At 44.9% G+C, this 27,849-nt stretch overlaps 1 protein-coding gene across 3 annotated transcripts in view; it reads left to right on the top strand.

The window, feature by feature from the left end:
* The window catches only part of MTHFD1L (methylenetetrahydrofolate dehydrogenase (NADP+ dependent) 1 like), a 248,969-nt gene that overhangs the window by 62,447 nt on the left and 158,673 nt on the right, over positions 1-27,849 (top strand). For all 3 annotated transcript variants that reach the window (XM_034765426.1, XM_034765425.1, XM_034765427.1), the window contains exons 12-17: positions 1,488-1,624; positions 3,190-3,236; positions 5,553-5,660; positions 6,554-6,628; positions 9,395-9,497; positions 13,907-13,983. In XM_034765426.1, coding sequence (XP_034621317.1) covers positions 1,488-1,624; positions 3,190-3,236; positions 5,553-5,660; positions 6,554-6,628; positions 9,395-9,497; positions 13,907-13,983 — 547 coding nt within the window. The remainder of the gene's footprint in view (positions 1-1,487; positions 1,625-3,189; positions 3,237-5,552; positions 5,661-6,553; positions 6,629-9,394; positions 9,498-13,906; positions 13,984-27,849) is intronic.

The following is a 27,849-nucleotide window of genomic DNA, read 5'->3' as shown; positions in this document are numbered from 1 at the left end:
GACAGGGATTCCAGAGGAAAAGATCTTCCCACTCTCCTTCAGCTAGTGCTCAATCATAATCGAAACAGCAATTTTGACAGATAGGTCGAGGGCTCAATTCCTCTCTCACCTCTTGTCAGCTGCAAACCTTTGCCTACCACCCCACTTTCGGAGACCACCTTTCCCATTTCCATTAGGCCTGGCAGCATATTACGACAAGTGAGTCATAGAGGTTATAACATTGGGCTACACCATCCACTTTCTGTCCCTCCCAACCTCCTCATTCCCTCCTTCTTCAGAGATCCATCTCATGAGACTATATGGAGTCAAGAACTACACTCCTTCCTTTGTTTAAGAGCAGTAGAATCTGTCCCATCCCCTGACAGGGGGAAAGGGTTTTACTCAAAGTATTTTCTCTTGCCAAAAAGATCTAAGACGACTGAACAATTTTGTAAAGCCTAAAAAGTTTTGTATGGTGACTGTGGTGGCTATAATCCCCTCTTTAGCGGCAGAAGACTGGCTTTCAGTCCTTGACCTACAGGACACCATATAGCAGTACATCCCCCACACAGGAGATACCTGCACTTGACCATGGGCCAGGATTATATTCAGTGGCCCCAGGGGTGTTCTCGAAGGTTTTAGTGGTAGCAGGTGTTTACCTTTGGCAAGAAGCAATTTTAGTCTTCCCGTATATTGATGACTGACTACTGAAGGGCCGATTTTACAAAGCAGTACTAATCAGACAGTGCTGTTCATTTTCCAGGAGTTGGATCTCCAGCTAAGCGTAAAGAAGTCAAAGTTAGCACCTGTACAGAGAATACGATCCATAGGGGCATATTTGGATTTGCTAGCAGCCAGATCCTTCCTTCCTACAGACAAACTCATAACTTTATCTAGTCTGGTTGGGACAATTCACAGAAGCCCCCATACTACAGTAAGAAACTGTTTGCATCTTCTGGGTCATAGGGTAACATTCACCTTCATGATTAAGCATGCAAGATTATGCCTCCACTGCTTTCAGATCTGGTTCAGGTGGACCTCTTCATCAACCAGAGACGGCATGGACAACATCTGTGTTGTTTTAATGAAACATTCAATAGTATTTCATTTATGTATTGAGCAGTAGGAAATAAAAATCCCATGATTTACAAAACAATAGGCTCAATTGTATGCTTAGTTTTTTGATGCATGACGTGTTCATGAGACTGGTGAGACTTTTGTGTCTAAATTAAATCTATAGAAAATTCAATAGTCCTCAGAACTTTTGCCAAAATAACCTTCTATTTTTCTGCTGTCCTAGTAAATAGCTCACATAGAAAACACACGTACATCAACATTCCAACTTGAGCTATGGCATAACAGGTATTGTGGCAATAATGCAATCTTGTTGAAATTCATTGTACAAATATTCTTAATTCAAATAAAAAGATGTACGTTTTGATATCCTTGCTTCAGTTGACATCAGTAGAGATACTGATAAATCTTTTCTCTTTCTTTTGTTTTGTTAGGATAACACCTACACCGCTTGGAGAGGGGAAGAGCACTGTCACGATTGGTCTTGTTCAAGCTCTAACTGCACATCTTAATGTGAATTCCTTTGCATGTCTGAGACAACCTTCCCAGGGACCTACTTTTGGAGTTAAAGGTACTTAGTGTTTGCAAAACTTACTTCCTTTTTCATATCAAAAGGAAATATTGCATTTGGGTTTAGTTTGTTTTCAACGTCTTAGTTGTTTTATTGAAGTGTAGTTTGGCCAGACGGTGTCCGTTTTCCTGACTAGCATGACAAGTGCACAGTCCTGCACTTAGGATGGAAGAATCCCATGCACTGTTACAGACTAGGGACCGAATGGCCAGGAAGCAGTTCTGCAGAAAAGGACCCAGGGGTTACAGTGGACGAGAAGGTGGATATGAGTCAACAGTGTGCCCTTGTTGCCAAGAAGGCTAACGGCATTTTGGGCTGTATAAGTAGGAGCATTGCCAGCAGATCGAGGGACGTGATCATTCCCCTCTATTCGACATTGGTGAGGCCTCATCTAGAGTACTGTGTTCAGTTTTGGGCCCCACACTTCAAGAAGGATGTGGAAAAATTAGAAAAAGTCCAGCGGAGGGCAACAAAAATGATTAGGGGGCTGGAGCACATGACTTAGGAGGAGAGGCTGAGGGAACTGGGATTGTTTAGTCTGCAGAAGAGAAGAATGAGGGGGGATTTGATAGCTGCTTTCAACTACCTGAAAGGGGGTTCCAAAGAAGATGAATCTAGACTTTTCTCAGTGGTACCAGATGACAGAAAAAGGAGTAATAGTCTCAAGTTGCAGTGGGGGAGGTTTAGGTTGGATATTAGGAAAAACTTTTTCACTAGGAGGGTGGTGAAGCACTGGAATGGGTTACCTAGGGAGGTGGTGGAATCTCCATCTTTAGAGGTTTTTAAGGTCAGGCTTGAGAAAGCCCTGGCTGGGATGATTTAGTTGGGGATTGGTCCTGCTTTGAGCAGAGGATTGGACGAGATGACCTCCTGAGGTCCCTTCCAACCCTGATATTCTATGATTCTAGTTCAATATTGTCTCCTGCATTATGCTTCCTAGCGATTTGTATATATAGCTTCTTCCCATTCAAGACTCTGACAAGAGGCAAGGAGAAGGATTGAATGTTCTAACAAGTTTTTACTAACTTGTAGGGCTTCTACATTTGTTTAAATTATTGTGTAAACAAGTGCAACAGTGCTGCAAAACGTCGATGGTAGTCTGAGATGTTCATCGAGTAAAGTGATGAAAACAGTCATTCAGAGTCAGGATTTAATTCCTTCTTTGGTGCATGCTGTGTCTTCTTCAGGATTAGTAATTAAATTAATTAACCTTGAGGGAGAATCTTTAAAGTATCCAATTTCATTTGAAATAGCAAAGTCATGAAAGTTGACATATCCTGCGTCAGGTTCGCTTACAAGTCTGTGCAGACATGTGGAAATTTCATGTTTTGCCAGATTTTGCTTTACAATGTTGATAGCATTCATCACTGATATCACTGTCTAACTGCTGATGGCTTTTATTATTAATACACATTTTTGGTTCCAGTGTTTGAGTGATTTCTGTAATAGAAATTAAAATATTGATTATGTTTAAGTATAAAAGCTGTGTGCTTTATTTCTTGTGTGTTTAAGGATTATTTCAGAATTGGTGTGACTCTGACATGACCATGTGCTTAATTGCTCAGGTGGGGCTGCTGGAGGTGGATATGCTCAAGTCATTCCAATGGAAGAGGTAAGACAAAAGATGGAAAAAAGACCATTACCAGCTGCTCCCCTGTGCTCTCAGGGTAAGGCATGTGTGCAGGCAGCCAACTCTGGACATGATCCAGAAAAGCACTTAAAGCATATGTTTATGTCAGAGGGTTAAGTGGGATAGAGGGATTGCCTCCCTCATCCAATCACTGAGAGTTCAGGCTCCCCATCAGAGTTATGGAGAAGGCTGGCTTTCATGGTCTTCTACTAGGGTGTGAATAGAATTTTCCAATTGTAACAATGGGCAGCTGCTTCAATTCTAGAGCCGTGGTTATAGATCCAGTCAAAAAACAAACTCTGAATTACCTAAAGAATAAATATGAAGTGTAGAAAAAATGCCGATAGACTGTGGGTGTTAAAGGATGTTGCATGAAGTCCCAGCTATTATTCAAACACTACCCGATTTCTGGTGTACTGAAGAAGGTCTGCTAGCTGTGATTAAGGTACAAGGAGAAACAATAGTATCTGACTTGCTGTTGTTAAGTATTCCTTGTCTATATATCTCTGTTACAAAAGGTCTGAATACCTATTTCTTTTTTGCAGATGAGGGCAGAAACAGAGAGGCCCAGTAGTTTCAAGAAATTATTTAATTTTAAATACAGATTTCTTATTTATTTGCAGCAAAAGTCCTTCCACTAACAGTAGCCAAATTACATTATGTTCAACCAGGTTGGCGAGTCTCTAATAATGATACCTTACTGTAATTGTTTTGAGAAAATGTCGCAAAAGTTAGGAGCTTTTGATGTACTTCAGGAAAATAAAAGGGAAATTAATTTGATTCCAAAATAGTGATGCACGTGTGGGTGGGTCTCATATTAAAATGTCCCCCTCACAAAACGAAAGGATTTTTTTTCTGCCTCTGGCTGAATTCATCCAGCTAGCAACTTTAAATTAATCTCTGCCAAAGATGACTTTATCCCTGGGCCTCAAATACTTCTGAAGAACATATGCTAGCCTTTGAAATAGACCAGATTGCTCCATGTGTGGAGTACTTTCAAAATATTTTCACTGGGGAAGATACTACCAGTTTCACTAAGGTCTTTACACTTCCTCAAATAATGCACCTTGGGCAGTGTGGTGTATTATGAATACACTTAGTGTATTTTTTCAGGAGCAAAATATAAATGTTTTATAAGCAGAGTGGCTAGATTGAGGGGGTGGATGAGGATCATCACATACATACACATGTCTCCCTACTGCTATCCATTCCATGTCACTATTAAACAGTTAAGGTCTCTGCACCAAAGATTTGTCTTTATGTAGGTTTGTACCGCTCTAGCACAGTACAGGCCAGATTCTGATTGGGACCTCTGGGCACTACTTTTATATAAATATTAAGTTTATGTTTCCAGCAAAGTCCAGCTCTCTCCCTCATATCCAATAAGTGCACTTGTTCACCAAGTATTTTTCCATCTTCTTCATGGTTATGAACCAGGTTTTGTTCAAATGACAAAAGCAGTGAAACAGATTCTTTGGCCACTTCCATTCTTACTGAATGCCTGCAACCCCTTTTATGTGAGTTTATCATTAAGTAAGAGAGAACAGTTTTATAGGAGCATCTTGTTAAAATATTTGCAGCACATCATACTAAAAATTCTGAATCCTTTAGGGTGAAGATGGGTGATGAGTTAATCATTCTGTAAAACACCTGAGATTTTACTCTATGATTTTGGATACATCTTTGAAGTGTAAAACTGACAATTCAAAGAACAGGTTCCATTAGCTCATTTCATATCAGTAAATCATAATTTTTATAATTTTCTTGGAACATCTTTCTTTCTCCATGCTAAATAAATAAAATCAGCACATCTTCCCTTTCCCCCACCACATGCTTTAACTTTCCTGTAAAATTTGAGTGAATGTTTCTCTTGAAATCAACGAAGTGTGGAAGGAAATTAAACTTGAAAATTTTCAGCTAGTCAAAAGCTGATGATGATCTGATTCCAAGTTTTGATATTCCATTACATTTGACTTTGAATTTAAAAGTGCATGTATCAGAGTTGTGGTCAGCACATTAGATTCCATTCTTGGGTCATTTGGGTGAAGACAAATGACATCTGTGTTTTGTTTTTGTCTTGTTGACTGTAGTCTATTAGACACTGAACTGAGACCAAGTAAATTCATTTGGCTTGTTACATTTTCAGTCTGTCTAATCATAATATTTTAGCAACACTGCTAAGTGTCTGATCTGTTCTGTAATCCCAAAACTGAACAAGCAGTGATTGCTTTCATTAATCTGTACTAAATTAGTGGAGTGTGTTTAAATAAATTCTTGTATTTCATCTTCAATCTGTAGTTCAACCTTCATTTGACTGGAGATATCCATGCTATTACTGCTGCTAATAATTTGCTGGCTGCTGCTATTGATGCAAGGATCTTGCATGAAAGCACTCAGTCTGATAAGGTGAGGTTTACCTGTACGATTTCAATCCATGGCTTTCTTTTGAAGTTTCCTGTAAACAGCTATGTAAATATTTTTTGATAATTATATCATTTTATAGTTCTTGTTTTGTCTCCAGCATTCTGTTCAGGGTGCCTCGAGAGCCATGGCTCTCTGCCGAACTCTTTCTTTTTGGACAATATGTTTATTTACTGTATAGTCGTATCATGTTTTTGAGACAAGAAATGATAGATAAGTGACACTGTTAGGTATTGATCCTAAGGTGTGCACTGGAGGGCTTTTACTGGGAAATAAGCTACAATATACCTTTTCTCTAGCCCCTACTGAACTTATTGTGAACTCCGCTTAATTGTTAACATGGGTTTTCAGAGCAACAGGGTATGGGAAAGAGATTCTTCTTTGTTTGTGGATCTTCTGTTGTAACCGGGGAGCACAGCCTTATCCCCTTAATTTGCTGATAGTTATTGCTTCATTGACATGACAGACTTCTGAATCCAGAAAAGTGCACTTAAATCTCTTTACAGGTACTGATTACAAAATGGATTATTTCAGACCTTGATTAAAATTTTCAAAAGCACCTAAATCCCATTTCCAAAAGTAATGTAGGCATTTAGGAACCTAAGTCTCATTGAAAGTTAATGTGACTTGGGTGCTGAAGGGCCTAAATCACCTTTGAAAATGTAGCTTAGGCACTTTAGTCACTTATTTTCTTTTGAAAATTTGCTTGCTAGTCAGGATTTCTTTTTAATTGGTTAAATGTAAGTATACACTAACAATTTACATTGGTTCAAAAAAGTTTATGAGATTATAATCTAAATGATTTGAATCAAGTTAGACTTTTATTGTATTTGTGTATTTTAGTTGTAACATTTTCTCTTGTGTGTGGGTTTTTTTAGGCTTTGTATAATAGGCTGGTTCCAGTAGTTAATGGTGTGAGAGAATTTTCTTCTATTCAGCTTGCCCGCTTGAAAGTAAGTTGCTAATGTATTTTCCCTGTTTTTTCCCCCAAGTATAATATATCTTATAAAATGTGCTATTTAAAATTATTTTTAACAAGTTACAGGGAGATTTGTAGCTGAAAGTGCCTTAATGTGGTACACTCTTTCCTCAAGGATTTGGCTTTCCTTAAGGATTTAGCAGGCTTTCTGGCAGCTTCCTGTTTTGCTGTTACAGAGTCAAGTTCCAATATTTTTTTTTTATAAACTAGTATCTCTTTCCCCACAAAGTGAGAGCATAATGTTTTATAAGCTGACTCTCTTCCGTGAATAAATGTCAAGATGAGTTTTTTTGATACTTTCCATTATGGCGCAGTTACATGGGAAAGCTGAATTACTCTAGTGTTTTTCAATTTTTATTTTATTTTCTCATTTTTAAGAGGGACTTACTGGAGACTTGTTGAGAACTGCTGGCTGTCCTCACATTTCTCTGCATGGAGCGGTAAAAATGCATTTCTCCACATATTTTATGTTTGCATATAAACTTTCATCCCAAATGTTCCCTGAGCTTCCCTGTCTATTATATATACCGTGTGAGGTGGGAATTGATAGACAGCAACTGGCTTATAGCACAATCTACCAATGTTGGAAGAGGGGAAATTTTGGCTACAAACACCTAGGACGTGCAATTTTGCTATGTCCAGCTTTGGTATGAAAGTTCCATATTACTGTTATAGTCCTTTGAGGAAGCAATTCATAGTCCTAATTAGGACTATTTGACAGCCACTGGGTGGCAATGAATGTTTGCAAAGTGCTTATGGAGCCATGTTACACTTTTTTTTTAGGTAATATCAAATTGTTAAAAAATGGTTCTTTTAATTATGTATTTTTAGTTTTTGTGCTACTCAGTTGTCTTGTTGAAAGTAAAACAGGATATGTGTGGTGTCTGTAGGTCCCTCTGTTGCAAAGTGGCTCTCACAGAAGTTTGTCTGAGAGAATCTATTAGAGAATATTTTTGGTTTGTCTTTGTTTACATTAGGATGCCTGGAGAAAAAAGAGATGCTGATACTGCAGTTATTCATGAAATATCAAATAGCTCTGCAGTGGGGGGCGGGTTTCTCTGTGCTACTAGAGCTTCAAATGATTTCTGCTTATTAACTTAAAAGCTTCTGAATAAGTGCAGCAGAATTTCTATTGCAACTCAATTATTTTGGTGTTAGTTTTCTGTAACTTTAAAAATAATTATGTTAAAAGAATATTATCGAGGCCTCAAAGTCAAGCACTCACAAGTTAGGAAATGCCAGAAGTGAGGGTGCCTGTGCAACCTTTATTAGGACCTCTTTTGCATATGCATTATGATACAATCTTTAACTACATGATCACTTAGCAGGTGCTTAGCACCCACCAGCAACCAAGCTTCCCCCAGTGCCTCCCACCTGCCGACAGCCCAACTGATCAACTCCTCCCTCTCCCTTCCAGTGCTGAACAGTATTGCTCTGAGTATTCAGTATTTGTGATTGGTCACTTTAGTAATATATAATACTGTTTATGCTTCCTGATTCAATGAACGAAGATTTTATAAAGAGGAGGAGGGTTTGAATAGTTACTGACAGTGCAAAAACATCCATGTGAGTATTCATGACACTTTCGCTCTCTGCAAATATTTTTGGGTAATATGTTTGCAGAAAGTGAATAAAGGGGTGGTGAATATTGTCAGAACAAATTTGTGGTTTTATTCAAATGTTTGTGAACACTTTTTTCACATAGTCCCCCAGTTCTACACCTACTGTTTGGAAGAATACTACACAAATGCCGGGAGAGAATGCTATTTAAAAAGAAATACAGTGGGGCTCTATTTTTAATGACAGTCTCAAAAGGACATCCACAACCTTTATTAAATAGGGGTTGGTAAAACTGGGGACATATGAGCGAAGGCGTTTTTGTTTGGTACAGTACTGCATGTTAATTTTAAATGTTTAGTGAAACTGACATTCTAATGTGTGAGTGTATTTGTGTGACTGAAACAAACATTAAAACTAAAATTTATAAATGTTAACATTAAAAACCGAGTGTACTTGGTAATTCACTGAAGAATGCTTTCTAGGGCCAGAGGGGACACAGTCATTTTGTATAAAATCGGGATTCTATTGTACAATTTTCTCTTGGTTCATCTCTGTGCAGATTCATTAAAAATATATATATATCTGACATTGCTGAATTAGAAGCAAATGCTGCGGAACAGTCATAATATATTGTGCTGCTCTTTCTAAATGATAGGGTTTGCGGGGTTTTTAATGTTGTGTAGAAGCTGTTGAAATAGCACATCAATTAGGCAAACAGAAGTTTATAACTCACTGCACAGAGTAGTCATGTAAAGCCACACATGGATATTTGCAAGGACGTGTCCTCGGCCAAGATAAAGAGTTATCAGGCATAAATTATTTGTTAATTATCTTTTTCATACTGTCTCGTTTGTTGCCTCTTCTCTTTGGTTTATCTTAAGAGGGTGGTGCTGTGTTACATAGAGACCTTTTGGGTAACTGCCTTTGAGTATTTCTCCTTTTTCCTCTCCACATTTTTCTCCATTGTTGTTATAGGAGCTTTTCTGTGTAGTTTATCATTTGAGCCTGAGCCTGAATGTTGTGATTTATTGAAGTGTTTCAGCCTGCTGCTTTTTTTAAAAAAAGCAAAAGTTTGTAAAAATATAAGAGGGGAAAAAACCAAAATGGGTGGGTACATGTGTTTGTATAGCTTTCTAAGCAGGAAGTCTTCTTTATTGCTTTTCTTCTCATTTTTGTCTAGAGATTGGGAATAAACAAGACCGATCCAGACACTTTAACAGCAGATGAGATTAATAAATTTGTACGCCTTGATATTGACCCATCTACCATAACATGGCAAAGAGGTAAGTATTAACGGTCAATAAGGCCTCACTTCAGCAAGGTACTTAATCCCTTTGCCTGTAAGCCAAGTGCCTAGTTTACCAAAGATTCATCTGGATGGAGCTGAAGCGGGAGACCGGGAACTATCTAAAAATGACCTAAAACAATTTCTTTTCAACACCTATCTTCTATGACATAAATAGAAAATTTAGATTTAAAGTCAGTTACACCTCTACCCCGATATAACGCTGTCCTCAGGAGCCAAAAAATCCCACCCCCTCCGGAGCACTGCTTTACCGCGTTATATCCGAATTGGTGTTATATCGGATCGTGTTGTATCAGGGTAGAGGTGTACATTGCTGTGCTAGATTAAGCAGGTGCTGCACATTATTGGAAAGCAGGAAATCTACTTTTTTCAGTAGTAAAGTGGTATAAAGCTCCCAGTTTTACCCTTGGTGGATTAGGAGATAATAGAGCTTAAATCTGTCACTGACTCAGGATTAAACCTGGTTGTTTTGGGTAAGAAGGAAGAAACATTTGTTTGGCAGGTTGATTTTTTAGAAATGGCAACTGTTTGAAATGGCAACTCGTGGGATTGAAATATTGAAATAAACCCTGGAGGAGCTGAATTAGTGAGCAGATGAACTGGTCAAAAGCTCAAAAGAAATATGTTTAGCATATGACCCTGTAACTTATCACATGACCCTACAATTTACCACATGGATGTTACCTCCACTTATTATGTTCTGTTTAGATTTTTATACCATGCCATTCGCCATGGCATCTAAATATCTATAGTGTATGTTTTATATCAAATATCACATGTAGAACAAAGATGGATTTACTATGGAGAGATAGAGCTGTAAATTGTTCCTGTATTGTAGTGAGCTATCAGGTTTTATAAATGGATTATTTTGTTGGACTTAATGCTAAAAGGTGATCAGTAGAAGTTGGGGACTTTTGACACCTTGCAGGATAAATCCCATATACATCCAAGGAGTTGAGGGTGGTTTGGCAACCTCAACTCTAACGATCCTAATTCTTTTAGTCATGACAGTAGCTTTACATTTGATTTTTTTTTTTTTTTTTAATATGCTGTCTTTCTTTTCAGAGGAAGTTCCCACTGCCACCAGCCAATGCTTCCTCTCCTCCTCCTTGCTCTCTGGTGCTGGTAGTAATCAATCTGTCTCTATATCCCCTTCTCTCCTTGTCCTCACCCATTTAAAAAAATATTTAAAAGGTGCTGGTCACCCCTCAGTGAGATCCCCCTCGCTGTCACTCTGAACCATGTTGGTAATGCTTGTGCTTTTCAGCAGCTTTTGGCTCTTTAGGGTCACCAGAGACCTGCTGGGTTCCCATTTAGGTTTTTACTTTTATTTAGCACCAAACCAGCAGGATTAACCTTTTTTTAACAAATTTGATAAAAGATGTGCCTGGTTGAGACAGTAAGTGCTGTATTTGAACATTAAGGCTCCATTCATGCTGAGAGCTGTGAGTGGGTGGGCCCACTCACCCATGTAGAATTGTGGCTTAAATGACATGGATCCCCAGTAGAAATGCAGATGAACCCTAAATGTAATGCTACTATAATCAAACCAGAAATCTTGGTTTGGTTTAGGTGGGTTACCATTTTTCTAAAGAAAATGCTAGACTTTCTCTTTATCCAATGTCCTTTTAAAATACAAGCTTTATCCACTAATGGCTTTAGTTTCGTTGGAATTGTCTTAATCGATGCAAAAATTGCTTTTAATATTAATGAGGCATTGTAGAATCATGGAAATGTAGGCGTGGAAGGGACCTCGAGAAGTCATTGCATTCTAGCATTTGGGCCATGTGCTGATTCTCGAGATACTAAGAGCAAAGGCTTTGCTTTAAGCTCATGAAAATGAGTTATCATCGCTTTGACCATTGCAATCCTCTCTTTGCATCCTTTTCGCTGGCTCCCTCTTTTCTGTATCAAACATAAGCCACTTCACTTTCAAGACCCTTCATGATCTATCCCCACCCGGTTTGATGTAAGTAATTTAAAATAGGGAAGGCTTCATTTCTTGGAAGATCAGATTAAGGTGGTAACTAGATCAGCAGATTGAAAATGGAATGTTTTGTTTGCTAAGATAGTAAATGGGTCATTAAGGTAAAAGACAATGTCTGAGCTAGCTAAGATAAGAGGGAGAAAATCCAGGGAACCATTTACTAAAAAAAAAAGATAATGGACAAGAGAAATCAGGAGTGTAAAGCCTGAGGTAAAGAGTAAAATTGAACAGAGCATGCATGGTGTGGCAGGATTGATTCCTGGAAAGTGATCAAGCCAATCCCAAAAGGTCATCTTTCACCTCCTATCAGGCCATGATGTCAGCCTCCTTCACCCACTTGTTGAATTTTCAATCAAGCACTTTCATGCTTTCTCCCATGTTGCCCTTCACGCTTGGGAGAAGCTCCCCATAAACATCTGCAGAACTGTCCTTAAAACTTTTTTGCCAGGAGGCCTATAAAAAACATGACAGTGATTAGGCTGCTGGTGAGCTGAGACCACTGCCTGTCTTGCTGACTAGTATTATCTCATTGTTTCCATGTGCTCCCCCGTGTCTCTGTCTCTTGTCTTATATGTCGTATGTCAGCTCTTTGGGGCAAGCACAGCCTTTTTATTCTGTTTGTACGGCACTTAGCACAGTGGGGTCTTCGCTTATGAGCAGCGCTCACAGGCTGCAGTTGAATATAAATAACAAATAGCACACGAAGAATATTTTCCCCAACAAATATACTTCTGGGAATTTCTACCAAAGGCTAAAAATAAAACTTAGATTTTGAGTGATATTAAATTGTATATCAAAGTTCTTGTAAATATTCAGTCCATGAGACCTGATGCAATGAAGATGGTAATTAGCCACCATGAGTGTGCTTTGTTATAGAATATGTAACTGATGCGGAGTCTGAATCTCTTAATAGCTAAAAAGGATACAAGGTTCATATAGTTGTAATATCTGTTTTGTGCATGGTTGGCTTTTTAGTTGGTAAGGAATTAGAAAAATAGTTGGGTGGTTCTTCATTTTGACTTCAAATCAGAAACAAGAAAGATCAATTTGATGTCACTTTCTTGTTAACAAGACAGCCAGAAAGGATAGTATAAATACAATGACGTACTCAAGAGCCATCTGTATTTATGCCCTTTGCCATTTCCGATAATGCTGCCTTAGTTGTATGTAATCTAATTATTTTGTTCTCAGAATGTAAGGATTCTGATAGGCAGAAACCAAACTGAATAAAAATCAACCCTATCTGTTGTATTCCTTGTGCTTAAAAGAAGCAGCTAAGTGGGAATCAGTGTAGACTAGCACAGAGGATATTATACATTTTTTAAAAAGTGGTATGCCTCAAAAAAAGGATGCTGAGTAGAGGTCCCAGTTTAATTCCCAGGGGTACCCAAATGGTAACAGTAAATTCAAAGGCACTTTTAGTGGAACTCTGCAGGGACCTATACCTGGCTAAATACCAAAGGCATTACTCCACCAGTATGAACGCCTACCTCCACACTAACTTGCTGGTCTCTTCACAGGAGGAGCTCTTTCAGATTAGTGGGCCCTTCCTTTTGGTGCTCAAAAACGCATGCTTGAAGTTAAGTTTGCTTCAGCATAAATTTAAATAAAGATGGGAGAGGGGATCCATGAAATGGATTTGGCTGCACTTTGAGTATTGTGAAGACACTTCTCAGTTAAGAGCTCGGGGGTATTCAAATAAAGGTTAAGTACGTTAGATAAATGTTGTTTGGGCTTGGCAATTGGAAAAGGCTTTCTGCCAAATGGTGTCAGATAGACATGGAAGTAAAATAGGAAATGCAGAAAAGTACATATTGAGATGCAGAAAAATGACATGGTGTGGAATTTCTTGGGGCCTAATTTGCTAATGTAATGATGTTTTTGAAGGGGAAGGGCTCAAGTTAAAGGTACATTTATAACATGGGAATACTTATGTGGCCATCTTGTAGTCTAAAAATCTATTCTTAAAACCTTGTCATGAAGAGGTGTGCAGTCGGTGCATCTGGAATGGTGCCAATCCACTAAAACAGGCTTTTGTTACACCTGTGGATGGAGATTAAGATTTTGCTGTAGTAGCTAAACAGAGGGATTCCAGTAAGATCTTATTAGCTCCCAACAGAAGATTACTCTGCCAAAGAAGTTACAGTTGAGACATTTCAGACTGGCATTTAAGAGTGTAAAAGCTAGTATATCTCAGGCTCCTCTTTCCTAGCTATGTGCACTATTGCAAAGTGAATCTAGATGTAGAAGTATGCTCAACTGGGTACAAAGGCATATACTACAAAAATAATGTATTCTTATATCAGGCATTTGGGGAGAGTAACAAGATGGCTGATTCTCTGTCAATGTAAATGTTTCATTTTTCTTCTTTCCTCTGTTTCCCCCCACCTTCTTTCCAGTATTGGATACAAATGACCGATTCCTGCGAAAAATAACAATTGGGCAGGCAAATACAGAGAAGGGATTTTTTCGACAGGTATGTACTATTATATACTATATGTTGTTGTTTTTTCTGGGCGGGATTTGTTTTCAAGCATGAGAAATATTTCCTGTTCTACAATCCTTTCAATAAATTGTTTAGAATTAAGTTGCCAAAGTCTAATTGTTATATGTATTTGTAGTATCCTAGCAATGAAACTGGATGCACTAATGAATAATTCAGTGTCATGTCATAGAAACTGAAATCAATGTGTACTGCATAGTGTTTCACAAGTAGTTTAAGAAATTTGTAATTATCTGTAACTCTTAGAGCCTCAACTTTATTGCCCATATATATTTAATGCAATTAACTAATTTATGTAACATCTTTTCTTTTTGTTTTTTGTGCCCTACTTAAATTTTCTGCCCTACTTAAATTTTATTATCTTCTGCTTAGGTCCTTAGTTTATTTTTGTTTAATTAATATTTATTTATGTATTTGATTTAATTTAAATGTGAAAAAGGGTGGTTCAACTACAAAAGCAGTTTCTCCTCCCTTGGTGTTCACACCTCAATTGCTAGAAGAGGGCCTCATCCTCCCTGATTGAACTAACCTTGTTATCTCTAGACTGATTCTTGCCTGCATATTTATACCTGCCTCTGGAAACTTCCACTACATGCATCTGACGAAGTGGGTATTCACCCACGAAAGCTTATGTATGCTCCAATACGTCTGTTAGTCTATAAGGTGCCACAGGACTCTTTGTCGCTTTTTACAGATCCAGACTAACACAGCTACCCCTCTGATTCTAAACATTTCTAGAGGGTTTAGTGGTGATAATAGTCTTCCCACCCACCATAGGAAGCTAATGACTTAAAAATTAGCTTGATTTGAGAGTACTAAGTGTATACACAATAATGAATCAAATTGGAAATTGGTGAAAATGTTCCTTGCAAATATTCCATAGGCAACACTTAATTATTTAGTTTCAAGCATCCTTCATGTGTAGGACTTGTCCCACTATTACTCCAAGAAAGTTAGTGTTAAGTATTTTTTCAGTTCGATCCCAACAATTTATTAAAAGCATGACATTGTTAACATTAGCGAAGCAAGTCAGATATGACGTACTGTGCTCAGTGCTGTTTAATGCACAGCTTGGTTGAATAGAGTGGCATGAGAATTAGAACATGGAAGTGAATAAATGGGCAAATACTGGGAGAAGAACACAGCATCAAATTGACAGAGGATTAAAATAATTTTTAACAATAACTAAAATCCATACACCTCAGAGCAAGGTTTTTGGGGGCCAACAAGTATAAAACAGGAGGGTTTATCCAGATGGATACATCAGATTATATTTGATGTTTATAGATTAGGGCACCAGCACAAATGAAAACAGGAGGAAGGGGAAAGAGGAATAGCAAATGAATACCTACCAATTGATTAGACCATAACATAATCTTAATTACTTGTAGCACATTTGCATTCCTTCCCACATCTCATTTGTTTTGTCTGTTAGTATTGTAAACTGTTCAGGGCTGGGAATCTGGCTAACTTTCTGTTCTGTGAAATGCTTAGCACATTTTATGCAGCAAAGAGTTGTTCCTTCATTGCATCTGAAGAATCCATTAGTGAGCACTAATACGCAGTGTGAAATAAATGCCCATTTCATTGTGATTATTTATATTAAGGTCTCAGCTAGAATCATGGCCCAGTTGTGCCAGGTTCTGTACAAACATAGAATTTGTAAAAATTTAAAAGTGTGTGTAAGTGTAAGACTTCAATAGGATCTGAGTTTTGCCAACACTTTGTGCTTTTGAAAATCCCATCCTTAAGTTTCTTTCCCATTTCACAGCTGCTCTGGTTTATGAGACAGGAGGATGCAAAAGGTGCAGTACTATAAAGAAGATTTAGCATCTGTATTCAGACTGATTTTTTTTTTTTCACCTGTTGAATTATTCAGATGATTGGGGATACAGATAAATATTCACTTTGGATTAATACATATGTGGAAGAGACTTTCTTTTCAACACCTATCTTCTATGACATAAATAGAAAATTCAAAATTAACTGATATGATGATTGGTTCTGACTGAAATAGATCCTTTTAGCTCTTGGAAGGGATCATTTTTCTGCACTTAGATTTGGTTCAGTCATTCACTGTAATTATTAGCTCAGAGCCAGAGTCTACACTGAGGGGGGGGGAGAGTATGTTTTAAGTTGGGTTAGCTAACTCAGGTTCTTCTTCGAGTGATTGTTCACGTCCATTACACATTAGGTGTACGCGCGTTGCGTGCACGGACATCGGAAACTTTTTCCCTTAGCGGCTCCCTCCCGCCAGAGCGGCGCCCCGCTCTAGGGTATATATATCCCTGCCGACCCAACCCCTCCAGTTCCTTCTTACCGTCCGTGGCGGCGTTGGAACAACTCTGTCTCTCGTCTGAGAGTGTCCCTTAGCATAGTCATTAGTGGTATCTACAGCAGTTATCAGTTATTTAGTAGTTAGTGTTAAGCTTAGTAGTTAACAGCTCATTAGGTACTTAAAGTTCCTGCCGTGGTTGCTTGGTCAACCCCGGCACCGGCCCTGGGTAGCGGGGCATGCCGCACGCCCAAAGCTTCAAGGCTTGTGCCACGTGCCGTAAGCCTATGCCATTGAGCGACCCCCACGACTCGTGTCTCCGCTGCCTGGGAGAAGCTCACCAGAAAGAGCGCTGCAAGATCTGCAAGGCCTTTAAGCCCAGAACTAAGAAAGAAAGAGACTTTCGCCTCAAGCAGCTGCTCATGGAGACGGCGTTACAGCCCTCCACTTCGGCGGCACCGTCTGCCTCAGTGCGGAGCGCCCCGGCATCGGTGCGGGAACCGGCGCCGGCGGGTCACTCGAAGCCCACGGCACCGACCCAACGGGGGCATGTACGGCACCGGTCGTCTTCGCCGGCAAAATCGAAGGGCCAACCCAAGACCCGAGGACGCTCCCCACATAAGAGGGTAGCGCCGGCGAAGACCTCGAGTGCGCCCAAGGCCGGCACGGCCCCGGCACAGGCCCCGGTAGTGGCTCCGGCACCGAAAGGCCCGTCGAGCCCCGGGATAGGCGCATCGAGTGAGGAAGAGGGGCTGGAGGAGCTCTTGGAACAGCCCTCCACTCCGGACACATTTGAGGCAGCAAAGGACCTCATTGCATTGTCCGTTGAGGGCCCTCCACAAACTGAGGATGCTCCGCCGAGACTGCCACACAGAGGCAAGCCGGCGATGGTGCGCCCATCCCGGTCGCCATCTCGGCACCGTTCAAGGCACCGGTCCCAGTCGAGCTCCGCCTCGGTGGACTCCCGGTTGCCCTCCGCGCAGAAAGCGCCGCAGCAGTCGGGCCTCAGTAAGCGGTCGGCACCGACTCAGCAGCCATACTCGAGTCGGCACTGGGATGCGTCGGCGGTATCTTCCCCGAGACCGACCACCCGTAGTCGTTCCCGGTCCCGTGGTCACCGGTACCAATCCAGGTCGGCGAGACGCTACTCCAGGTCCTGGTTGCGGCGGCGCTACTCCCCAAATCTGGACCGGCACCGTTCTACGGCTCCGCCGTGGCCTTCCAGATCACCGTCCATGGTGTCGGAGACTGACTCGGGCCAGTACGGCGGGTATGCCCATAGGGCACAGGCTAGTAGGGACTACGAAACCTCTGGCCATCCCCAATGGGGCCAACCAAGCCAATGGCCGTTCTGGACACCCTGGGCCTACCACCAGCAAGGGCCCCCATCCAGGACCTCGAGATCCGGGCCATCGGGGTACCGATCCCGCTCTCCGCGGTACAACCCGCCCTCTCACAAGGAGGCAACGGTCTCTAGACCGCAGGAGCAGGAGGGAGTGGACTCGGCACCGAGCACGGTACCGTCCCAGTCCCACACTGTGGGACAGGCCCCGGAGGAACAACCAGGCGATGAAGGATTGCAGGAAGGTGAGGATGGACAAAAGGCCCCAACCTCTTCCTCCTCGCCGGACGAGGCAGTAGCGGGCACGACAGTGTCCGGCCCTCCCCCGATTGATCATTGGGCGCACCAAGACCTGCTCCGCCGGGTAGCCCTCAATCTGGGCCTGCAAGCGGAGGAGACTGTAGAACAGGAGGACCCCATGGTTGACATCTTGAGCCCGGAGGGGCCCTCCAGAGTCGCTCTCCCGATTATACGGACAGTCCAGTCCAACTATAAGACGGTGTGGCAAACGCCGTCCTCCAGTGCACCAACTGCAAAAGGCGTGGAGAGAAAATACTTCGCCCCATCTAGAGGGTTTGACTTCCTCTTTTTACACCCACCTCCTTGTTCGCTGGTGGTCTCGGCGGTCAACGAGCGAGAGCGTCATGGCCAGCAAGCCCCTGCGCCCAAGGGCAAGGAGGCAAAACGATTGGACTTATTCGGAAGGAAAGTCTATTCGTCTGGGGGCCTCCAGCTGAGGATCGCTAATCAGCAGGCGATTCTAAATAGGCACAATTTTAATTCTTGGGCATCAGTCTCCAAGTTCAGAGACTCCCTACCTCAGGACGCACATCCTGAGTTCATGGCCCTGGTGGACGAGGGGATGGCGGTGGCCAAGACCTCATTGCAGGCCTCTCTCGATTCAGCCGACGCAGCGGCTAGAACAATCACGTCAGGGATAGTGATGAGGCGTTCGGCATGGTTACAGGCTTCAGGCCTTCCGCCAGAAGTACAGACCACCCTGCAGGACCTCCCGTTTGAAGGTTCGGGCTTGTTCTCCGACCAAACGGACGACAGGCTACATAGCCTTAAGGACTCGCGAGCAACCCTAAAGTCATTAGGAATGCATACCCCGGTGACACAGCGCAAGCCCTTTAAGCCTCAACCACCACAGAGGCAGTACCACCCTCGCCCTCGGCACGAACCGTACTGCCGTCGTGGCAGGGATAACAGGAGGAGACGTAACAATACGCTTAACCAGAGCCAAGGTCACGGCCAGGGCAAGCCGCAGCCAGGGAACAAACCAGGCTTTTGAAGTTACGCTCGAGGACAGCATACCACATTCCATACCGGATCCTCCTCCAAGTTTCAAGGACCGCCTGTCCCATTTCTACCGGGCATGGTCGCACATAACATCGGACCGCTGGGTCCTGCGCACAGTGAAGGCGGGCTATACCCTCCAGTTTTCCTCGCCCCCTCCCTGCCATCCCCCTTCCCCGTCCCTCTTCAGGGACCCCTCTCACGAGCAACTTCTCATGCAGGAGGTACAGACCCTTCTCACAGTAGGAGCAGTGGAAGAGGTCCCACCAGACCTAAGGGGAAAAGGATTCTACTCCAGGTACTTCCTGATTCCCCAGGCAAAAGGGGGCCTCCATCCTATCTTGGACCTGCGCGACCTAAACAAATTTCTGGTCAGAACACGCTTCCGTATGGTCTCCCTTGGAACTATTATCCCATCCCTGGATCCGGGGGATTGGTACGCTGCCCTCGATATGAAAGATGCCTATTTTCACATCGCCATCAATCCGGCCCACAGGCGGTTCCTGCGCTTCACCGTCAACCAGCGCCATTTCCAATTTACGGTCCTGCCTTTTGGCCTGGCATCAGCACCACGAGTATTCACGAAATGCATGTCCGTGGTAGCAGCCTTCCTTCGGAAAAGAAGGATGCGCGTGTTCCCGTACTTGGACGACTGGCTCCTCGCGGGCAGGTCGGAGGCCGAGGTCCGCTATCACGTGACGCTGGCTCTACAGATGTTCGGCAGGCTCGGCCTCCTGGTCAACGTACCCAAGTCCACGTTAGCCCCCACACAGAGACTGGACTTCATAGGTGCAGTCCTGGACTCGGTGACCGCGCGGGCAAGCCTCCCAGAATCGCGGTTCCTGACAATTCAGAGGGCCATAAGCTCAGTCCAGAAGTTCCCCACGACAACGGCAAGGTGTTGCATGCAGCTCCTGGGACACATGGCAGCCTGCACACATGTAGTCAGGCATGCCCGCCTAAGGCTCCGGCCCTTGCAGTTGTGGTTTACCCAAACATACCGCCTCAACAGAGACCCCTTGGATCTGGTGGTGACGATCCCGGATCGGGTGTTGGGCTCGCTCCGCTGGTGGCTCGATCAACAGCAGGTCTGCAAAGGGATCCCCTTCACTGCCCCACAGCCTACTCTGACGTTAGTAACGGATGCATCGGACCTGGGTTGGGGGGCGCACCTGGGGGAACTGCGGACCCAAGGCTTGTGGTCCAGGGAAGACAGGTTGCTTCACATCAATCTAAAGGAGCTAAGAGCGGTTCGCCTCGCCTGTCAGACCTTCCACGCCACCATAGAAGGTCACAGCGTGGCAGTCCTGACGGACAACACTACCGCCATGTTCTATATAAACAAGCAGGGCAGGTCTCGGTCCTCTCCCCTCTGTCGCGAGGCACTCCAATTATGGGACTTCTGTATAGCCCATGCGATCCATCTCATTGCAACATATCTCCTGGGGATCCAAAACGGGTTAGCGGACCGCCTCAGTCGATCCTACCAAATGCATGAATGGGCGTTGAGGCGGGACGTCCTGCATTCAATCTTCCGGAGGTGGGGCTTTCCCGGGTGGATCTTTTCGCCACCAAGGACAACAGTCAATGCCCTCAGTTTTGCTCGTTTCAGAACCTCAGCCCGGGATCATTGGCAGATGCCTTCACGATTCCGTGGGGAGGGAGCCTGAGGTATGCCTTCCCTCCATTCCCGCTCATCCACAAGGTCCTCCTCAAGACCTGCAGGGACAGGGCGACAATTATACTCATCGCCCCGGCTGGAGTTCAAGCCTATGAGGTTATTAGAGTCAAGCATTGACAGGTTGATAGCGAATGAAAGATGATAGGTAGGGTGGAGACTGACTCTGAAGGGCTTTGAAAGTGAATATAAACAGCTCATGTCTGATATGATAGAGAAGGGGAAGCCAGTGGAGGGATTAAAAGAGGGAGGGCTGACCTGGTCAAAGCAACAGGCTAGAAAATGATCTTTGCAACAGCATTCTGGATAGAGATGAGCCAGGCAAGACTCAGCTTCCTGTGAGGTTGGGGACTACTCAGCATCAGGGTGTCAAACTCTGGCTCTTAAATATTGGGGATATACTACTAAAATGACAATTGAAGTGTTTTACATGAGTCTCTCTGTCTTGTATTTAACTTTGACATGTTTGACCGATGCACATTCTGTAGTACTCTAACCTGGTTCAGTTGACTATAGATCGAGAATAGGTGTTGAAACTAGCTTTCACGGCAGAGCCAGAGAACCAGTTAAAACAGCACTCTGTCACCCAACGGATATATTTTATAAATAATTGGAATGTTCTTCAAGCACTTTAAAAATCAATGATACCTGTGTAGAAAGAGAGAACACAGCAGGGAGAGTGTGCATTTGAATGAACAGAGATGCTGTGATTTCCAAAGAGTACTTTGTGAATTTGGCATTGATTCTGCAATTGAATCCATGCAGGGGCAGATCCTTGTATTGATACAGATCTGAGTGCAAGACTGTGGCTTCTGTCAGTGCTTCGTAAGCATATGAAGATATGATTCTTTGGGGTTCAACCCAGACCAGTAAGAGGTTCTGTCACTACCCACCCTGCTGCCTTGGATGCTTTGGCTCACAATCTTGACACCAGCAGTCTGCTCACAGCACAATAGCCTCACCCTGGTATTCAGCAGCCTGGTTACTCCTTGCAGCATGGCATCAACACCTTCCCAGGCCCAAGTTTTCCCCAAACTGCCTGCCCTGTAGTTCAGTCCTTTTGATGCAGTGCTCACAGAACCTTATTAAGTTCTCTGCTTCTTTAAAGAGACAGTATACAGCACCGATCTATTACTTTAGCTGAGGACTTACACATGTTGGTAGCATGTAGCATTGAGGTGGTTTATAGTCAAACTAAAAATAAGTGTGTGACAGGTTCCCCCCAGAGGTGCCACTTGAAACTGGGGTACCACTGAGCCCGCTTGACCCACCAGCCTGGGCTCCCTTTACACTATACTGCTATGACAGGCCCTCAAGCCCCTCCAGCACACATACAGGTAGGGGCATACCCAGCTGCAGCTACACACAGATGCTGAGATCAGCTGTACATGGGAAGGCTCAGCTAAGGAACTGCCCAGTTACTCAAGTGCACACCTCCTTTTGTAGGGTAAACCACAAATTATACTGTTTTGCACTGCACAGGGAACTGTACAGCTTAAACTCATGAAATTCCCCCCCTCCTTCAATGTGGAGAGGAATATACATCAGCTTTCTGCCCCAAATTATGACTCCCCGACACACTAGTTTTAGACAAAGCAAAAATAAGTTTTTAAGTGATTATAAGGGGTAGCAAACAGATCAAAGCAGATTACCTAACAAATAAATAAAAATGCAGTCTAAGCTTAATATACTAAAGAGATTGGATACGAGTAGAAAATTCTTACCCTAATTCTTGATTTAGGCAGTTTGCAGAGATTCTTGAGGGCAAGCTGCACTTGCTTGCACTTTAAAACCCCAGATATTCCTTTCAAAGGCTAGAAATTCCTCTAGCCTGGGTTCAGCCCTTCTCCCCCAGTCCAGTCCTTGTTCCTCAGGTGTTTCCAGCAGTCTTCTTGGGTGGGGAGACAGTGAAGAACCACAATGATGTCACTCCCCTGCCTTAAATAGCTTTTGCCTAGGGCAGGAACCCTTTGTCTCCAAGCTTGGTTCCCACGCCAGGTCAGTGGAAAAACACTGGTATTCCAAGATGGAATCCAGTACCAGGTGACTTGGTCACATGTCCCTGTAAGGTCACAGCAGCCATAACTCGGAGGCTGTTGTTGCGTCCTTAGGAAGACTCCCTGGCAAGAGATTAGCATAGTCTAAGACCTGTTGTTTTCTCCTAATGGCCTTTCCCAGACAGCCATCTAGACTGATTGTATTCTGCATAGTGGGCATTCCACAGGTGTAGACATATTTGTAATATGAATACACAGTCAATATTCCTAACTTCAGATACAAAAATGATCTATGGCACCGGTGTCCTCGGTGCGGAGTGCCCCGGCGTCAGTTCGTGATCCAGCACCGGCAGGGCACCGCAAGCATACGACACTGAGGCAGCAAGACAGGCCCCAGCACCGTTCGACTTCGCCAGCATGGTCGAAGGGCCAACCTAGAGGCAGAGGGCGCTCCCTGCATAAGAAGGAGGCGCCTCCAAAAGGACCGAGCACTCAAAAGAGAGGTGTGGTCCCAGGACACGCTTCGGCACCTGTGGCTCCGGTGTCACAGAACCCGTCGAGCCCTGGGCTAAGCGCTTTTGAGTGCGGAGGAAGGGCTGGAGGAGCTCCTAAAACAGCCCTCCACGCCGGACACCTTTGAGGCGGCAGAGGACCTCATTGAGCTGTCGGTGGAGAGCCCCCGCCCTGTTAAAGAGAAGCCTCCGTCACCGTCACCAAGGGTGCCGTCCAGAGGCAAGCCGGCAATGGTGCGCCGATCGAGGTCACCACCCCGGCACCGGTCCCGGTCGAGCTTATCCGCCGTGGACTCCCAGTTGCCCCTAATGCAACGGGACTCGAGGGCACCAGATTTGAGCCAACATATGGCACCAGCCCCGTCAGCACACCGTTCCCTGGTGCCGTAAACAAGCCGGCACCGAGGAGATGCTAGGCCAAAGTCCCTGGGCCTGAGCAGAAGAAAACGATCCCGGTCCCGGGAGCATCAGTACCGATCCCAGTCCCGATCAGCGAGGAGCCATTCCCCAGCCCCCCGGCAGCACCGGTCCATGGCACTGCCTTGGCCTTTGAGGTCGGCATCCTCGGAATCCGAGATGGACTCAGGCTGCTCCAGCTATGCCCGTAGAGCACCTGCTATCAGGGAGCTCCAGACCGCATGGCATCCCCAGTGGGGCCCGCCAGGGCTGTGGCCCTTTTGGACACCATGGCCTATCACCAGCAACAAGGGCACTCCTCCAGAGCCTCGACATCTGGCTACTCGGTGCATCAGTCCCAGTCCCCGCGCAGGCACCCCTCCACACCCAAGGAGGCCATGCTATCCAGGCCACCAGATGTTTCTCCAGAGCACCAGAGAATGGAAGCGGCACCGAGTCCGGGACCGTCCCGGAGTCAGTCAATTAGACAGAACCCGAACGAGCCCCTGGCATAGGAGGGGCAAGAAGGACTGGCGGAAGAGATGTATCATCCCCGGACGAAGCTGTGGTGGGCACGGCAGTGTTGGGGCCTCCTCTGATTGACCACAGAGCGCACCGGGAGCTGCTCCGCAGGGTTGCCCAAAATTTGGGCCTACAGGTGGAGGAAGCAGTAGAGCAGGAGGATCCTATGGTGAACATCTTAAGCCCCGAAGGCCCCTCCAGAATTGCACTCCCACTCATAAAGACAATCCAGTCCAATTACAAGAGGGTCTGGCAGACCCCAGCTTCTAGTGCGCCAACGGCAAAGGGCATGGAGAGGAAGTACTTTGCCCCTTCCAAGGGATCCGACTTTCTCTTTTGTCATCCGGCCCCCTGTTCGCTGGTCGTCTCAGCTGTCAATGAGCGGGAACATCGTGGTCAGCAAGCCCCGGCTCTCAAGGCCAAGGAGGCTAAATGTCTAGACCTATTTGGGAGGAAGGTCTATTCCTCTGGGGGCCTCCAATTAAGGATTGCCAACCAGCAGGCAATCCTGAAGAGGCACAATTTTAATTCCTGGGTGGCAGTTTCCAGATTTAAAGACTCCTTACCCCAGGGCTCTCAGCCTGAGTTTACGGCCCTCGTGGATAAGGGAAGGTACAGGTATATTCGTATTCTCCTCTTTCACAGAAAGGCTGCCACTACTGACAGGCATTTCATGAACATGTGGGGGGCTGCTGCCAGGCTGAAAGGGAGGACGGTAAACTGGTAGTGGTGCTGGTTTATAGTGAACCGCAGGAACCGCTGGTGAGCAGGATGAATAGCGATGTGGAAGTATGCATCTTTCATGTCGAGGGCAGCGTACCAATCCCCCGGATCCAGGGATGGAATGATAGTGCCAAGGGAGACCATGCGGAAGTGGACCTTGACTAAGAACTTGTTGAGCCCGCGCAGGTCTAAAATGGGCCGAACGCCTCCCTTTGCTTTGGGAATGAGAAAATAATGGGAATAAAACCCTTTTCCCCTTAATTCCCGAGGGACTTTCTCCACCACCTCTGCCTCGAGGAGCGACTGTACCTCCTACATGAGGAGGTGCTCGTGAGAGGGGTCCCTGAAGAGGGACGGGGAAGGAGGAGATCTGAAGCGTGTACCCCACTTGTACCGTGCATAAGACCCAACGGTCCGACGTTATGCGGGACCACGCATGGTAGAAGTGGGACAAGCGGTTCAAGAAACATCGGGAAGGATCCGGGAACTGGTTTGGTATGCTGTCCTCGAGCGCACCTTGAAAACCCCTGCTTGTTGCTGGGTTGGGCTTTGCCCTGGCTCTGGCCTTGGCTAGGTGTGTTGTTCCGCCTATACCTGTTGTCTCTGCCTCTCCTATGGTAAGGCTCCTGTTTAGGACAAGGCTCGTACTGCCATTGCTGCAGCGGCTGGTAACAGACGCGTCAGACCTTGGCTGGGGAGCCCACTTAGAGGATCTAAGGATGCAAGGCTTGTGGTCCAGAGACGAGAAGCTGCTCCACATCAATGTGAAGGAGCTCAGGGTGGTTCGCCTAGCCTGCCAAACCTTTCACGCTGCTTTAGAAGGGCACAGCGTGATAGTTCTGACAGACATCACCACCACCATGTTTTATATAAACAAGCAGGGCGGAGCCCGCTTCTCTCCCATCTGCCGAGGACTACATCCATCTCGTAGCATCATACCTCCCGGGAGAGCGAAACGAACTGGCGGACCGCCTCAGCAGGTCGTACCACATGCACGAGTGGATGTCTTGCAATCGATCTTCCAAAAGTGGGGGTTTCCCCAAATGGACCTCTTTGCCACCAAGGACAAAAGCCAATGTCCACAGTTTTGCTCCTTCCAGAACCACTGTCCGGGCTCGGTCGCAGATGCCTTCATGATCCCTTGGAGCGGGAGTCTGAAGTACGCCTTTCCTCCACTCCTGCTCATCCACAGAGTCCTCATCAAAGTTTGCAGGGAAAAAGCGGTAATAATTCTGATTGCTCCAGCTTGACCTCACTAGCACTGGTTTACGGCCCTGCTGGAGCTGTCAGTGGCCGCCCCAGTTGCCCTGTCCCGGCACTGAGATCTCATCACGCAGGACTGCGGGCACCTGCTCCACCCGGATCTACAGTCGCTGCATCTCATGGCGTGGAAACTCTGTGGTTGAACGCTTTGGAGAGCCAGTGCTCCCTTCCGGTACAGCAAATTCTCCTTGGCAGTAGGAAACCTTCCACTCGGGCGACGTCCTTAGTGGAAAAGATTCTCCTGCTGGTGTGAGCCAAAGCAGATATAGCCACTTGTGGCCACCATTCCAGTTGTCCTAGAATACCTCTTATACCTCAAACATCAGGGTCTCGCTCCTTCCTCAATCAGAGTGCATCTAGCTGCCATTTCGGCGTTCCACTCGGGGGTATTGGGGCATTCTGTGTTTTCTAACCCCATGGTAGCCCGATTCCTTAAGAGACTGGAAAGTGTGCTTCCCTACTCATGCCCACCGGTACCTCCCTGGAACCTTAACCTGGTCCTGGCCAAACTTATGGGACCCCCTTTCGAGCCCCTGGCCTCTTGCTCTCTCCTTCACCTCTCCTGGAAGGTGGCATTCCTGGTGGCCATTACGTCCTCAAGAAGAGTGTCCGAATTGAGGGCCCTCACCTTGGAGCCTCCGTATACAGTTTTTTATAAGAACAAAGTGCAGCTCAGGCCACACCCTAAATTCCTCTCTAAGGTAGTCTCACAATTTCATATGGGGCAGGACATTTGTTTGCCGGTGTTCTTTCCTAAACCACACACAGACCCCAGTCACCATAGCCTGCACACTCTAGATGTCCGAAGGGCCCTGGTGTTCTATCTAGAGTGAACTAGACCTTTCCGAAAGTCTACACAGCTGTTTGTCGCCATCACCGAGAGAATGAAAGGGCTTTCGGTCTCGGCGCAGTGTGTATCATTGTGGATTGCGGACTGCATCTGCACGTGCTACGAGCTCGCCAAGGTGCTAGCCCCGCCGATCATGGCTCACTCGACTAGAGCCCAAGCATTTTCAATAGCTTTCCTGGCGCAGGTCCTGATCCACGAGATCTGTAAAGCAGCCACCTCGTCGTCGGTGCACACATTCACAGCCCACTGCGCAGTCAATCAGCAGGCTAGAGATGATGCAGAGGTCAGTAGGGCTGTTCTCTAGTCAGTTGTTCCATGACTCCTACGCTCCTCCTATGGTAAGCTTGTGAGTCACCTAATGTGTAATGGACGTGAACAATCACTTGAAGAAAAAACGGTTACCTACCTCTTGTAACTGTTGATCTTCGAGGTGTGTTGTTCACGTCCATTACACTTCACACCCTCCTTCCCCTCTGTTGGAGTCACCGGCAAGAAGGAACTGAAGGGGGGTCGGGTCAGCAGGGGTATATATGCACCAGCGTGGAGGCACCACTCTGGCGGGGTCTCCCCTGCCGGCCTGATGGGAGCCGCTAAGGGGAAAAGTTTCCGATGTCCGTATACACGGCGCACGCGCACATCTAATGTGGAATGGACATGAACAACACATCTCGAAGAACAACAGTTACGAGAGGTAGGTAACCGTTCTTTATGCCATAATCATATCATCATAATATCTCTATGAAGAATATGGGATGCAGTGTCACAAAGTTTATTAACAAAGAACATAGGGTGAAGTGATTTCTAGTAATAGTGAAAGGTATGAAGGGTTACAGACAAAACAAACAAAACACACTTTCTATTGATTAAATTTAACTTCAGCAAGTTATATTCATGGTTTAATCAGGTTTCTCACCTATATTCATTTTCCATAGACTTCTACATCCTTGGTTGAAAGACCTACTGTTCTGTGATTTCAAGAGCT

This window comes from Trachemys scripta, chromosome 3 (assembly GCF_013100865.1).
Source record: "Trachemys scripta elegans isolate TJP31775 chromosome 3, CAS_Tse_1.0, whole genome shotgun sequence".
Lineage (NCBI taxonomy): Eukaryota > Metazoa > Chordata > Testudines > Emydidae > Trachemys > Trachemys scripta.
Note: the sequence above shows the minus strand (reverse complement) of the source record. Positions and strands in the feature narration are given on the sequence as shown.